This window comes from Pseudopodoces humilis, chromosome 2 (assembly GCF_049639895.1).
Source record: "Pseudopodoces humilis isolate 2021_Gansu_Grassland_sample_001 chromosome 2, ASM4963989v1, whole genome shotgun sequence".
Lineage (NCBI taxonomy): Eukaryota > Metazoa > Chordata > Aves > Passeriformes > Paridae > Pseudopodoces > Pseudopodoces humilis.
Window position 1 is genome coordinate 1,246,581 of NC_142201.1, and position 16,288 is coordinate 1,262,868.

The 16,288-nt window shown below is 46.5% G+C and overlaps 1 protein-coding gene across 1 annotated transcript in view; it reads right to left on the minus strand.

Moving 5' to 3' along the window:
• Window positions 1-2,563: 2,563 nt before the first annotated feature.
• Window positions 2,564-16,288, minus strand: part of MRPS6 (mitochondrial ribosomal protein S6) — a 43,255-nt gene continuing 29,530 nt past the window's right edge. Inside the window, exons 2-3 of the mRNA XM_014255688.2 lie at window positions 14,694-14,833; window positions 2,564-3,196 (exon numbers count right to left, since the gene is read on the minus strand). Coding sequence (XP_014111163.1) covers window positions 3,016-3,196; window positions 14,694-14,833 — 321 coding nt within the window. The 3' untranslated portion in view covers window positions 2,564-3,015. The remainder of the gene's footprint in view (window positions 3,197-14,693; window positions 14,834-16,288) is intronic.

Sequence of the window (16,288 nt, forward strand, 5' to 3'; positions counted from 1 at the left end):
AACTCTTGGTCTGGGAGCTGACTGGGATTAACAAATTGGAACTCCCCACTCCACCTCCTATTCAAACAACAAAAAGATTTTAGAAGTCCCTGTTAGAAACTATCCATTTTGAGAAAAATAGTAGCTGCAGTTGAGAGGCAGCTGTGGAGAGGTTTATAAACAAACCTGGGTGCTGAGACAGCTCCGGTGCTGGAGTCCTGCTCCTGCCATCCCCCAAACCTGGATAAAATAGGGAATGGATCCCTCAGAAAGAGGGACACAAATGGTCCTAATTCACCCCAAATGGTGGCAAATATTCCAGAATAAACTGAAGGGCTCAAACAGCATCCAGGATTTTCCTGCTGAATGCAGGAGAGCCCTGAAGGGGCTGGAGCATGTCCAGGGCAGGGAACGGAGCTGGGAAGGGTCTGGAGCCCCAGGAGGGGCTGAGGGAGCTGGGAAAGGGGCTCAGCCTGGAGCAAAGGAGGCTCAGGGGGCCCTTGTGGCTCTGCACAAGTCCCTGGCAGGAGGGGACAGCCGGGGGGGTCGGGCTCTGCTGCCAGGGAACAGGGACAGGAGGAGAGGGAACGGCCTCAGGCTGGGCCAGGGGAGGCTCAGGGTGGACAGCAGCAGGAATTTGCCCATGGAAAGGGAGCTCAGGCCTTGGCAGGGGCTGCCCAGGGAGCTTTGCAGTGCCCATCCCTGGAGGTGCCCAAGGAAGGGCTGGACGTGGCACTCAGGGCTCTGGGCTGGGGACAAGGTGGGCATCGGGCACAGCTGGGACTCCATGGGCTGGGAGGGCTTTTCCAGCCCCAGGGATTCCAGGATTCCACAATTCTGGGAAATTGGCTGATTTGCCACTCCAGCTCCTTCCAGAGCTGGGCAGGGACCCCGAGTGACCACGGGGACATCGCAGCCCCTGAGGTGCCGTGCCCAGGCTGTAAAAGCAGGGAAGAAGGAGGAAGAAGGGGAGATGTTCCCTCCAGGTCCGTTTTTGTTTGGATTTCATTCTCTTTCCTTTCCACTCTTAATTCTAATGAACACACAAAGTGAACTTGAAATGAATTCACATCAGGAAGCCATGGCTGGGACACAACTGGGGCTTCTGGGGAGCTCTTGCTCAGCAAGTTTCTGATCAGGAGAATTCTGCAGAGTTACAATGAAGCCTTTACTGGAATGTGTTGTGGTTGGTAGAAGAGGTTCTGCAGTTTGAAGGAAAATGTTTAATTAATTAAATAAATGAATTTAATTAATTGATTCTGAATTGCTTCTTCCTGGAAGGTTGAGGATTTCCCATCCCAGGCCAGGTTGGACACTGGGGCTGGGAGCACCTGGGACAGTGGGAGGTGTCCCTGCCATGGCAGGGCTGGCTCTGGATGATCCCTAAAATCCCTCCCAACCCATCCACAATTCCACATTTCTAATTCAGCTGCAGACAGATTTGTTTCCCGGTTTGGTTGATTCTCAGCCTCTCCATCAACCTTGAAACTGGGACAAATTAAATGCAGAATTCAAAACTACAGCAAGGAAACTGAAAAAGGACAAATAACATTTTTACATTTCCAGCCTTTGCTGAGCTTCACATAGCAGAGTTGAAATCTTATTTATTCCCCTCCCTACTCAACCCAAATCCAGGTCCCAAATTCCAGGTCAGAGGCAAAATCCCTTTAAACCCCAGGTTTTCTGTCCACTTTCTGTTCGAGGAAACCTTCAGAGAAACCCCTGAGTAAGAAACATTCTTGCAGCTGGCACTTTCTACACCAAAAATGTGAATTTTAGCAGCTCAGGGAGCCAAACCCAGGGCACAGATTCCCAAATCCACAGCTCCTCCTGGCTGAGCTCATCCCTGGGTGGGAGCAAGGTGTGTCCCACAAGGAAAAATCATGGATAAGGAAAGCTCTGCCTGGATAAAAGCACCTCTAATACAGATTTAGCTTCAGGGAGTGTGTGGTGCATTCCCTCTGTTCTTCCAATGATTTTTCCAGGAAAAAAGAGCATTAAGAAAAAATCAGATTGAAATAAAAATAAAAAAACATGATGAAAATTGAACAAACCAACCCCACAAATCCAGACATTCATAACTCTTAACGTAAGATGTAAGATGTTACTTTTTTTTCTGATGCATTTAAAAAAATGTATAAAAAAGGAAGATATTCAGAAGATATTCTGGCTTCTTTTCCTTCCCAAAATTCCACATCCAAGGAAGAAAAAAAACCACAAAACCCCCCTAGGAATGATCCAACCACTGGATTTACATCAGAGAGCAGGAGGTCTTTAAACATAACAACAATATCACTGATTTTCCTCCTGTTTTCAACAAAAGAAAGACAAAAAGGACACATGAACACTTTTTTCTGATGTTTTTCCCAGTTTGAAACGTCCACTTGATGGCAAAAAAAAACATCTTTGATTCTCCTGCTCCTAAAAAAGCTTGGGGGGGTTTCTAATTCCCACCTGGAATTCTGTAAAAAGGATTTTTTTACCTGTGCTTTGAACGTTATTTACCTCGAGGACCATGAGGTGGCTTTTGGCAGTGAAGGTTTTGGGATTTTTTAATACTTAAAAAACCAAAAAACGTGTCAGGTTTTATTTTTAACCACACTTTTATTGCCTTTTTTTCCCCTCCAAAACAACCCCCCCACCAAATCATATCCTAGATTTTTATATTTCCACTGCAGACATCTTAATCTCTCCTGTAAATATCCATATTCTGGAGTAATCTCTGGAAAAAATGCTATTTATAGCCCCCTGCTGCTGGAGAAATCTTCATTATCAATGTAATGCTCTGAGAGAAAAGCAAATCAATTTGCAGAGTTGTCAAATATCAAGATAAGCACCCAGATTAAAACCATTCCAATTATTTGAACCAAAATAATGAGGATACTGTGACAGCCCACACACATCCCCTGGTCATAAAGGGATTTTTTTTTTTTTTTTTAATGCTGGACAGGAATTATCACAATTCTTTTCCACAGCAGCGATTAAAAAAAAAAAAAAAAAAAAAGGATTAAGAAAGGTTTGAAACATTTGAGATTTTCAGGTTTTTTTGGAGGAGAGTTTCTCTTCAGGACTGACTGGGATGATGCCACCACATTCTTCTGCCTTGGCCAGGGGGTGTTTGATAAAAGCCCTTCTGATGACATCGATGTCCCGTCCCAAATGATCCATCATGGGGGACACGATGGAAGGGGGGGCCTCCAAATCTATCAGGAAATACCTGCAATGACAAACACACCAAATAAACCAAAATACCTGAGCTGCAACAGCAGAAATTCAAGGAAATAAGGAGGTTTCCTAAAGGAATTCTTAAGTTTTTTCTGCTCCTGTGAGATTTTTTTTTTGTAAATGGGAGTTCCTAAGTTTTTTTTTTTGGATTTTGGTGCTTGGGTTGTTTGGAATAAAAGCTCAATGTCAGCTTGATTTCAGTGATGAAATTGAAATTTTCAATGATGAAAAGTTCAGTTGAATTCTGTTGGAATCATGGAATATTCTGAGCAGGAATGTGTCCCACAGGATCATCCAGGCCCTGCACAGATCCCAGATTTTCCCTGGGAATGCTGTCCCGACACTCCTGGAGCTCTGGCCAGCACTGCTGACCCAAGGGGATTGAGGAATTTGATTTTCCCTCTTCCAATCATTCCCACATCTTGACAATTTTTAAAACAAGGCAGGATGGCAGGAGCAGCTCCTTCCTCAAATTCCTGAGGGGTTTTTTTGGGGAACAGATGCCAGTGGGAAACATCTCAAGCTCATTCACACACACAAAAATTCCTTCTGCAAAGCTCTGCCTCGGAGCTGAATGCAGATGTGAAAAATAAATATTAATAAAAAAAAAAGAGGTGGATTTATCCCAAATCACATCTTAGATGTGAACACAGCTTAAACCTTCAACCTGCTGGAGCCTGATGAGCATCCAGCAGTGGGATTGAATCATGGAATGTCCTGAACCCCCAGGGACCACCCAGTGCCCCCAACAAGCCCAGCCTGGGCATCCCTGGGCTGTGCCCATTCCCTGGGGAGCCTGGGCAGTGCCAGCAGCCTCTGGGTGCCCTAAAACCCAGCCTAAATCCCTACTGCTGTCCCTGTGCCAGGAGCAGAGCCCTTTGGTGTCCCCACAGCTCTCCTGGTGTCCATGAGGACACAGCCACCACCACCCTGCAGGAAGCAGAGTGTGCCTCCTCACTGATATCTCAATTGCCAAAGTTATTTCTGCAATAAATTCATCTCCTGAAGATCTGCACCTTCCTCAGGAGCTGGGCTGGAGTTTTCCAGGTTTTTCTGGCTCCAGCACACCTGAGGGAGCAATGGGGTGTCCTGCACTTCCCTGCTCTGTTCCAGCCAGGGGACACAAGAGATCCTGTGCATCAATTCCTGCCCAAGATCCCAGCCAGCCCTGCCCTCTGGCGCTGGGAGCCATTCCCTGGCTCCTGTCTGTTGGGAATTGTCTCTCCAAACTGGAGAAAATGATTTAAAAGTTCTGGTTCCAGCTTTACAGGCAGTGCTGCTTCATTCACAACATTTCATGGGAGAAGGGCTGGATGGGATCTGGGGCAGGAATTGTTCCCTGGCAGGGTGGGCAGGGGCTGGGATGGAATTGCCAGAGCAGCTGGGGCTGCCCCTGGATCCCTGGCAGTGCCCAAGGCCAGGCTGGACATTGGGAGCACCTGGGACAGTGGGAGGTGTCCCTGGCAATCCAAACCATTCCATGGATGGGTTTTAAGGTTCTTTCCAACCCAACCCATTCCAGAATCCCACAATTCTCCAATCCCACCTCCCCATGGAGCACCACACAACCCAAAAATGGCATCCCTTAAATGAAGGCACGTTATCCCATTTTCATCTCAAAACTGCTCCTGACAGAGAGGACTTTGCAGGAATTTTGGATTTTTCCTCAGTGAACCACAGCAGCAGCATCCCTTGTTCACCAAGCTGATCCTGGAGGGAAAATCCTCCAAGACCAGAAGGGAACTGGGAATCTGAAGGGGAAATCCAGGAGGCTGTGAACAAACCCTGCTCGTCTCCTTCAGGCTGTGCTGGGTTCATTCTTTTGCATCACATCCCAAATATTGGCAGTGGGGCCAGGAATGACTCAAGAAGCACCACTGGATTACAGAATCCATCCCTGGAAAACATGGGAATGACACTTTTCCTCAGCCACCACCCTGATCTCACACCAGCATCCACGTAACAGCCTCAAATCATCTCCAAATCCTTTCCAGAAACTCCAGAATTCCTTATGGGATAGGTTGAATGGTAAAAAAAGCCTAATTAAAACCCTACTGCTGAGGTTCCTCCAGGAGAGGTGCCCAGCTGGAATGGGCTGTCCCTGAAGCCAAGGGAGCAGCACCAGCCCATTCCAGCTCGGCATTCCAGGGTGCCTGAGCTACGGGAATCGCTCATCCCAGGGATTTGGAGGAACTCTGCTGGGCTGGCTCCTCCTGGCAAAGCCCCCCAGCATCTCTGGGATTTTGGGAAGCTGCTCTGGGGGCTCCAGAAGGCAGAGGACTGGGGGAGGAAGCATTTTCCAGCCTGGCCGATCTTGTGGAAGCGCAGCCCAGCGGGATGTGAGGATGCAGCGCCCTGAAAAACGCGGGATTCTCTGCTAAAGCCATTGCAGCCCACTGGGGAATTTAGCAGATGACATTTGAACTCTCCTCCTTGGGAAGCAGCCTCCCAAATCCTCTCACCTACCAGGAAGGAGGATGGGGGGAGGAATTGCAGCTGGTGATTCCGATCCCATTGCTCCCCATCCACAATTTAATTCCATTTCTGCCTCGCTTTTCATCGCGCTCCTAAAATGGCGACAGGATTGGGTTTTTTTTTTTATTTTGTTTTGTGGTTTTTTTTTTATTTTGTTTTTTCCCCCCTCCTTCCCCTCCAAAGGCTGCTTTGCAACTTTGTGCTTTCTCTGCCATTAGCAAAGGGTGGAAATTTCCACTGACGCACTGTTGATAAGCCAAGGAGGAGCAGGGGGGGAAGGGAGGATGAGCTGTTCCAGCAGATCTTTTCTGACTCCTCGCAGGAAAAAGGTATTTTATCAAAACTGCAGGCACTGGGAACAACGTGGGGCTTCAAAAAAAACAACCACCTCTCTCTCTCTCTCTCTCTCTCCAATTGCTTCCCTCTGCCACAACAACAAAAGAAAATAAAGAGGGAAGGGAGGAAAAAAAAATGAAAAAAAAATTGGATTTCTTCAGGAAAGAAAGAAGGGCTGGAAAAACAATGAGCAACACAATGGACAATGAAATCCCTGAGGAGATCTGAACCCCTTCCCCTCAAATCTCCACACTGAAATCAGCTGCCAGCAGGGTTTTTAAACCCTCAAACCTTCATTGCAAGCACTGATCTATGACCCCACAAGGCTGCTGCTGGTGGAGTAAACAACCCCAAATCCCAGCGAGACAAAACCAGGGAAAAATACAGGAATGCAGCAGGGAAAGCACCTCGTTCTTGCAAACAGAAATGCAAAAAGCATTTGTGCTCTCTAGGAGTCACCAGGGGAGAAATGCAGGAAAATTCCACTGATTCACCACGAGCCCGCAGTTATTTTTGTCCTCCTGCTTGACTGCAAACACAAGGATGATTTAAATGCAGGGGAGCAGACTGGAACACGTTAAAACAATGCATTAACTCAAAAAAATAAATAAATTAAAATGTGAGATGGTCTCAAATAAAGGAGGACGTGCCTTTGCATATGAGGGAAATAAAAAGAGCCAGGTTTAATTTCTCAAATTTGCCATATTCAAGCCAGAAATTGTTTGAAATTGGAGTCCTAAGGATGCTCAAATCTGTTGTAGGACTTCAAGGAACCTGGATGAAAATTCCCTTTGAAATCCTCCTGGAATACAACCCTGAGCCAAGGGGAACAGTGAAGATGTGGTGGCCTTGGAAGAGGTTTTGGCCCCAAAAAGTTTCCCTGTGTGCAGGTGGAAGATCCAAGGGAAAGAAAATGTTCTGAGGAACAGCAGAGGTGAGAGGAGCAGAAAACACCTGGAGGGAACCACAGAGGGTGCAGGAGGAGCTCCACGTTGTCCTCATGAAGGTAATTCCACAAAAATAATTTAATTTAATTTTTTTTTTTGCTATCTGAATGTTCATTTTTAAGACCAGGGAAATGGGGGAATTTGCTTTGGCTCTCCTCAGCAGGGCAAACTCACGATGAGGATTATCAGAAGGAGCAGGACAAGATCAAACCCCAAAAAGTTGGATTTTAGTGACCAAACTGTGACACAGCAAGGATGGGAATGATCCACAGAGAGCTGGGGGGGGAGCTTTGTCTTTAATTATCTTTAATTAAATTTAAAACAATAAAGGATTTGGTGGATTCTGGTGCCTCCACATCACCAGCTTTGCTCGAGGCCTCTAAAAAAGCACCAAAATTCCAAAACAGGTAAGGTGGAAAGGAAAAATAAAATAAAACAAACATCCCAAACATTTCAGGGCTTTGATCCTTGAGGCACATCCACACTTTTAAATGGGGATAAGAATTTGAAGGCTAAGTAATGGTTGAACTCATCAATGAAGAAAGCCCCATCTAGTGGAAGAAGACAATCAATTGAGCAGAAAATACTTCAAATGTGCATAAATCCACAAATATTCCAGCTGCTTTTGTTCTCATCCAGGTGCACTGCAGAGCCATGACACCTTTTTGCCTAAACAGCTCAAGATATTCGAAAATCCAAACAGCAACAAGAAGTTGGGTTGGGCGTGAAGTTGAAATTTACTTTTTTTTTTGGGGGGGGATTAAGTAAGATAAAAAATTGCAGCTCCTTTCTTCTGTTTTTGGTCTTCAAGAGCCATGAAAAGCACCAAGAGGCTCCACTTGAGCGAGGCCGAACGTGTTTGGAGAATAAAGTCCTTTAACTGTGCATGATTTGTGTTCAATAAAGGGTGGGGAGAGGGTTGTTCAAACCTGTGAATGCTCCAGAGAACAATCCTGACAGGTAACCATTATTTCACTCTTACATAAATCAAGGCAATGAAATTGTATCCAGGAGCTTGGGATGATCAGAGGGCATTTCAACCTCTCCCATCCACGTGGAAAAATTTCATCCTGCCACAAGGAGAAGGTTTAAAAATGAATTGTGCAACTCCCCAAGCTCAGCTGCTCTGTGGGAAGAGGCAAAGCTGGAACGGGTAACAAAATCTTCATGGAAATGTTTCAACAAGAGTCAAAAAAAGGGGATGGCCAGAGAGGTTGTGGATTCCTCATTCCTGGAAATGTCCAGGTTGGGTGGGGTTTGGAGCAGCCTGGGAGAGTGGAAGGTGTTGGGTTGGAACTGAAGGACCTTCAAGATCCCTTCCAACCCAACCCATTCCATGATTCCACGGTCAATTATTGAATTATTCCTCTTGATAACCATTCATTCCTGCTGGTTTAGGTTCTGGAAACAAGAGCTTTTCCTGTGCTTTGGCAAAGCCACCTGGAATTTCTGTCTCCTGACCCCCTTGGATGATGCTGTGATGATCCTCAGGGACCCTGGAATTCACCTCCTACAGAAAATCCCCCAGGCAGGTGTGAAGATCAGCTCCCCAAAATGCAATTCCTGGATGATTAATTCCTGATCAGCTCCCCAAAATGCAATTCCTGGATGATTAATTCCTGATCAGCTCCCCAAAATGCAATTCCTGGATGATTAATTCCTGATCAGCTCCCCAAAATGCAATTCCTGGATGATTAATTCCTGATCAGCTCCCCAGAATGCAATTCCTGGATGAGAATTCCTGATCAACTCCCCAAAATGGATGAGAATTCCTAATGAACTCCCCAAAAAGCAATTCCTGGCTGAAAATTCCTGATAAACTCTCCAAATTGGATGAAAATTCCTAATAACTCCCCAAAATGCAATTCCCAATCAAGTCCCCAAAATGCAATTCCTGGCTGAAAATTCCTGATAAACTCCCCAAATGCAATTCCTGGATGATAATTCCTGCTAAACCGCCAAAATGTGTTTTTTTTTAAACCTCAAAAATGCAATTTTTGGCTGATAATTCCTGATAAATTCCCAAAATGCAGTTCAGCAAGAACAAAAGCAAGCCCTGGGTTTGCTATTTCAGAGAACACGGGGGCTGAGGAGACAACTGGGAGTGAAGAGCAAAACAAAAAGATGAAGAGGCAAAGCAAGCAAATAACAAAAGAAAATTGCCATCTCTTCAAAATCAAATTTGAAAGCAAGGAAAAAAAAAACAAACCCAAAGGCAAAGGCAATGAAAATCTGGCAAATCAAACATGGAAATTGTTATGAATAATCAGAGTTTTGCTGGAGAACCCATAGGTCGTGGAATGGTTTGGGTTGGAAGGGAATTTAAACTCATCCAGTGCCATGGCAGGGACATTTCCCACTGTCCCAGGCTGCTCCAGCCTGGCCTTGGGCACTTCCATAGAAATTAAATGTGCAGCTTGATAAAATAAAATGAATGAAATGATAAAAACGTGGGGAGAAAGGTGTAAAACATTCCTGTGTTACAGATGAAACAGAGGGAATCCCACACATCCCAAAGGCAAGGAGAAGGAGAGGCCCTGGTGCTCCATCAATCCCCAAACCCTGAGCAGGCTGAGCTCCAGAGACCAAAAATAAGAATGGAAACAACATTGGAGGGGGGCTAAAAACCACTAAAAACTCTCAAATTCCAATCCCAGCTCCTGCAATTTCCCAGATTCCTGATCTGCAAATCCCTGGAGCCATCACCTTCCCCAAGGGATGTGTGATGATTCCCAAAGGAAATGTGTGAATCTGATTTTTTTTCATGATTTTTTGTGCTGTTTTGGAGCTGCCTTTGGATCATCTCCCCGCGGGTCAGGCACGAGGAGAGGCACCAGGGTGGGATTGAGGCAGGGCCAGAGCAAACAGGGAACCACAAAGTGCCACCCCCAGTGTGCTACTATCGCTTTACAACCAGTTGGAATCTGCTCTGCTGTCCTCAGCCAGCCTGGAGAGGGATTCAGTGGTTCTGGAGCATCTCAAACAGCAAACAGAGCCAGAGGTGAACATTCCTTCTACTCAAAGGCTGGCACACACCTTATTTAAATCAGTTTGGTTTTGTTTGTGCCAGATACAAACACCTCTGCCACCCAAAAAACCACCAAGCACCTTCAAAGCAATTTAAAGCAGCTCATTAATAACAAGTAGTGGCGAGTAAAATAAATACTTGGCACCAATGTGTTGCCCAGCAGGAGAGAAAGGTTGGGGAATCTTTATTTAAACACAGTCTTCTCCTGGTTTTTCACAGCCAGGGCTGTGGATGTGTCAGGCTCAAAGTCTCACTTAAATTTCCATACCTGGAACCTGGCCCTTGTCACGTTTTATTCACCCACAAGATGAATTGTTCCATTTTCAAATCATTAAAAACCGAAATATTCGTGTTCCACTGTGAGTAAAATCAATGTGAGTGAGTGGCTAATTCAGTTTAAAGATGAGTAAATCAGGGATTGAAAAGTTTGATTCTGTAGATGAAGCCACACAATTCCCAAAACTCCATTTGCATAATGACCTACAGGCAAAAACTGTCAATATCAGGTCTTCCATAAAAAATAATAAAACAAAAGGAGGATGCCCAAAGAGATGCATTTAAGAGAAAAACCTAAATTTTGGCACCTCCTCAATGAGCAGAATCTCCTGAGAGGGAATAATTCCATTGTTTGCAGGATCTGAGGTGCTCAGGAGAGGAAAGCTGCTCCTGCCAGTGCCAGTTTAGGGCCACAATCCCCCTTGGCAGCCTTGGAGAAATCAGTTTCACACAGAAATTGCCAGAAAATTCCTTTTCCCTGTCAAGTCTCTTGGATATTGTTGAGTTTGTAACGTGCCTGTAACTCATTTTGTATCCACAATATCCCAGATGATGCTGGAGCACTCCAGAACTCAGGGAATAAAGCTCTATTTTTAAGGACAAACCATCCCTCCTGCTGATTCATGAATTTGTATTCTTTACTTTAAATCTGACCTGCACAAGCTTTGCCCTGAAAATCATGGAATGGTTTGAGTTGGAAGTTCAAGATCATTCCATGGGCCTGGAATCTTCCACCAGCCCAGCTTAGTCCAAGCCCCATTGCATTGATTTTTATATAATTATATATTATAAAATATAATATATATTTTTATATAAATAATATATATAACAGAATATATTATATAATATCTCATATTATAATATATAACATATATAACATATAACATATAACATATAACATATAACATATAATATATAATATATAATATAATATAAAATATAATATATAATTCATATCATTCACCAGCCAGGAGGTCCAAGGAAATAATGGATTGAGTGTCCATCACAAACCTCCAAATAACTACATGCTGTAGAAAAATAAAACAGCTAAAGCTCTAAGAGTCAGAATTTTTTTTAAAAAATGAACTTAAAAAATATTAAAACCTCAAACAAGCAAAAAATTAAAAATTAAGACGTTAATTTGAATTCTCACAGAAACCTCTTAAATTAATTCAGAATAAACCAAGACTAAGGAAAGGTGAAATATTCTGGATTATCCAATGCCCCACTCCACAACAACGTGCTCCAAAAGGGACACAGGGGAATCAGAAATTGCCTGGGAGGGAGAAAAAGATTCCAGGATTTTATGGTAAATCCAGGAGCTTAGGAAGGTATCTGGAAAAGTTATTTTATTTCTTTTTAAACTTTGTCCTATTGAAAAAAAAAAAATAAAATAAAAAGATTCTTTTTTACAGCTGCTGTAAAGTAGAACTGGCTGATTTTCTGAGGTGGCTCAAAAACCGCATTTATCATTTCCTATAGGTGGATAATGTTTGATTTCCTGAATGTTTCATTTTCCAATATAAAATACTGGATGGTCCACCAGAAATCCACCCTGCCTGCCCATGGAGCTGCAAATTCAGCAGGAAAATCTCCAGGAATACAATCCCCTGGAATTCCCAGGTACTGCCACTGCCAGCTGCCTCCCCCTGTAGGATCCCTAGCTCTGGAATTTGAGATCCCAAAGAAACTCTCACAAACCATTTCCTCTAGCACCTCCCTCAATGCCTTCTCCCTTTCAACATGCCAGGGAATCTGGGGGAGGCTCCTGCCACATCCAAGGACAGAGATCCAGGTGCAGGGCAGGAAGAGGGACTGGGAAATATTTGGGGACATCTGACCTGGGAGGTGGAGGAGGAGGAGGAGGAGGAGGAGCTGATGGCTTCCTGTGTGAAGGCTGCAATTGCTGCTCACTAAAACCTTGCTCTACTCAGCAGGTAAAATACACCTGCCCTGAGACAGGAGGGCTTTGCTCCAAGATCTCTGAGAGAAGGATTTGGAACTGCTGGGGGGTGAGAGCTGGACCTGTCCCATCCCAGAGCCCCCCTGCCCCAGCGTGGGCAGCAGGAAAGGGATTGGGATTGTGCCCTGAGCCCCCTGAGGTGAGACCCCACCTGCAGAGCTGCCCCAGCCCTGGGACCAGCCCAGGGAGCAGCTGGAGCTGCTGGAGAGAGCCCAGAGGAGGCTCCAGGATGAGCAGAGGGATGGAGCCAGGCTGGGAGAGCTGGGGGTGCTCAGCTGGAGAGGAGAAGCTCCAGGGAGAGCTCAGAGCCCCTTGCAGGGCCTGAAGGGGCTCCAGGAGAGCTGGAGAGGGACTGGGGCCAAGGGCTGCAGGGCCAGGAGCCAGGGAATGGCTTCAGAGTAGGATTTGATGGGATCTTGGGCAGGAATTGTTCCCTGGCAGGGTGGGCAGGGGCTGGGATGGAATTGCCAGAGCAGCTGGGGCTGCCCCTGGATCCCTGGCAGTGCCCAAGGCCAGGCTGGACATTGGGAGCTCCTGGGACAGTGGGAGGTGGCCCTGCCATGGCAGGGCTGGCTCTGGGTAGGATTTAGGGTCCTTCCCAACCCAAACTCTTGACTCCCTGCCATTGTGCCCGTGCCTGTTTTGCTCTCCTGCTCCACACAATTTCTTTTCAAACCATGGCTTGACCCTGCCAGTTTTGCAATGTGGGATGAAATCTTGTTGCATGCCCATGGGAGCTGAGAAATTCTTGTCTCAAGACAGAATTAGTGATTACCTCATCCTGCTGTCGGAGCAGAAGCATTTTATAAACATTAATGCTTTTTCCAAGGGCATAAGAAGGAGCTGGTGTTCCTCTCCTTGTGCCAGTGGGGAGCTAAGGCAGAGGGATGAAATTCCACTGATTTTTGGTGCTGGAGAGTTTGGATGACAGTTTTTGCCTTGGGTGACAGCACTTCTGCAGGTCAGCTTTTGGGTTCTTCAACAGAAGACAGGAACCAGCATCTCCAGAAGTTTGGAGAAGACATGAAGAGAAGCCATTTCTCCTGGGGATCTGTGCCAGGGCCTCATCACCTCCACAGGGAGAAATTCCTCCCCAATATCCCCCCTAACCCTACATGTTCTCGGAGAAAGTCCCCTTTCCTCCTTTTCCTAGTGTTCCTTAAGGTTCTGAAAGGGCCCTGAGGTCTCCCTGGACTTTCTCTTCCCCAGGCTGAAGGAACAGGAGTGTGGTGGAGATTCCCCCTTCCCCTGGCAGCTCTCACCACTCCCACTTGGCACGAGGTGCCCAGGAGAGGGAATGAATGCAGGAATCACCCCTGGAGAGTTGATCCCAGAAGGGCTTTGCAGCTCTGGAGTCCCCTCAGAGCTGCTCAAGGAAGAGCAGGGTTGGCCAAGCTCCTGTTGCAGGCAGAGCCATCGCTGCAGGATCGGGAGGAGCTCGTTAATTGTTATTTGGATTAGGCAGCCCCAGCAGTGGGGGTTGCTTAGCAACATCTCCCAGGCCTTGGGAGAGGCAGCAGCCATTTCAGAGGTGGCCTCAAGGAGCAAAAGCACCCTGGGCAGGGGATGGAAGCTACAGCACCTCCCTCTGCACTGTGGGAGCCTTCATCCCCACTTATTGTGATTCCATAAAACACAGGATTACCTTAAACACCCTTAAATCAGAGCTTGGGAGAGCTGGGGGTGCTCACCTGGCCAGGAGAAGCTCCAGGGAGAGCTCAGAGCCCCTTGCAGGGCCTGAAGGGGCTCCAGGAGAGCTGGAGAGGGACTGGGGCCAAGGGCTGCAGGGCCAGGAGCCAGGGAATGGCTTCAGAGTAGGATTTGATGGGATCTTGGGCAGGAATTGTTCCCTGGCAGGGTGGGCAGGGGCTGGGATGGAATTGCCAGAGCAGCTGGGGCTGCCCCTGGATCCCTGGCAGTGCCCAAGGCCAGGCTGGACATTGGGAGCTCCTGGGACAGTGGGAGGTGGCCCTGCCATGGCTGGGCTGGCACTGGATGAGCCTTCAAATCCCTCCCAACCCAAAGCATTCCATGATTCTGGACTTTATCAAATGGAAAAACTCTATCAGAAACACAACCAAGTCTTACAGGGCACCTAAACACGATAATTAACATTGGAGGAAAGGAACCCATCCTGCCAACCAGCAGATTAAGTTCAGTTTTTATCAGGAAACATCCTAAAAATATTTATTTAAAATAATAATAATATTGTTTATATTGGGGAAAGTCCTGCAGGCTCGGGGCTACAAAAACACGACAGAAAAGCAACACAAAACCGACACCACTCAGAATAAAACACACCAAACACTCCAAGCAGGACACACACACACCCCAAGAACCACCCACCACCTCGCTGAGCCCTCCCAGCTCCCACCCACAACCCAAAAAACACCAGGGTTGTTCCTGATGTCCATTTTCCAGGAGCAGCACCGAAAGGATTTAAGGAAAAGGCATCACCACGTACCCTCCTCTCTTGTGGCGCTCCTTGTGCCTGGAGATTTTGTAAGGCAGAGACCTTTCCCCCAGATTTTCCAGGTTCCTCACGATGGCTCCTCTCTCCATCAGAGCCTCCACGGTGCGTTTGAGCGCCGCAGCTGTCTCAGGCTGGAAAAGAAAGAGAGAAAAGTGAGAAATTCAGAGAAATCTGGTTATTTTATGTGGTAGAGAGGACACCTGGAGAGGTGGTGCTGCAACCCAAGAAGACAACGTGGAAGCATTTAGGGAGAGGATATTTAGGAACAGGTAATTCCTCAGCAAAATTTCCAAGTCAGGCACCAGCAAAAAGGAAATGAGTTCATGGATTTGACTCACCTGGAATCACTTGGTCTGAGCCTTGCACAAGTCAATAGTCCTAGCAAAGGAAAATGATGAATTGGGAGCAGTTTTGGGGTCCTTGCATTGTTGTTGTTCATTAATATTTAAAATCAACAGTGTGGGGAAAACACAAACCCCATGGCTTGATGTGCAGACAGCAATTAGCACCACGTTCATTTATATTATTTACACTGCATGTGTGTGACTCTTGGAGAACCACGGAATGTGCTGGGCTGGAAGGGACCCACAGGGATCACTGATCCAGCTCCTGGCCCTGCACACACCCCAACAATCCCTTTCTGTCCCTGGCAGTGTTGTCCAAAGGCTCCTGGAGCTCTGGCAGCCTCAGGGCTGTGCCCATTCCACAACCTCATTTCAGGGAGTTGTGGAGAGCAATGAGGTCCCCCCTGACAAACCCATCTTAAATCTCGGTGTTTAATATTTAAATTAAATTAAATATTGTTGTGTAAACTCGCTGCCCTCCATCCCTCACCCCCCAAATGACAGAGAAGCTTTTTGTCTCCTCTCCACATTCCCTGAGTGGCTGCAAGGCCAACGTGAGGTGCAGTTTGTGAACACAACGAAGCCAAAGATTTGAGCCCCATGTATTTAGAAACAAAACCAGAGAGAAAGAACAAGAAAAGAAAGCCACAGATTTCTACATTCAGGATTGTAAAATTTGCAACCTTCTCCACTTGTGGCCATACTCTGAAAACATCAACTAATTGTTGGGTTGGAAAGCTTGTCACTATAATCCCTCTCATTCTCCCTCTCCCAAAATTGCTGTGGTTTATCCTGGCTTGCCTAAAGCCATCACCCAAACTAAAAATAAGCTGAACTCTGCTAACCAGGAGATCCACAGACACAGGTTCCTTGGTTTGCCTCAGAGCCAGCCCACTTGGGCACAGAGGAAATGGGCCTGCCTGGCTCCCAACTCGGGAGCCACAACATTTTTTCCTGAACAGCCAGCACTAATTCCAGTCCCAGAGCCCAGCACTAATTCCAGTCCCAGATCCCAGCACTAATTCCAGTCCCAGAGCCCAGCACTAATTCCAGTCCCAGAGCCCAGCACTAATTCCAGTCCCAGAGCCCAGCACTAATTCCAGTCCCAGAGCCCAGCACTAATTCCAGTCCCAGAGCCCAGCACTAATTCCAGTCCCAGAGCCCAGCACTAATTCCAGTCCCAGAGCCCAGCACTAATTCCAGTCCCAGAGCCCAGCACTAATTCCAGTCCCAGAACCCAGC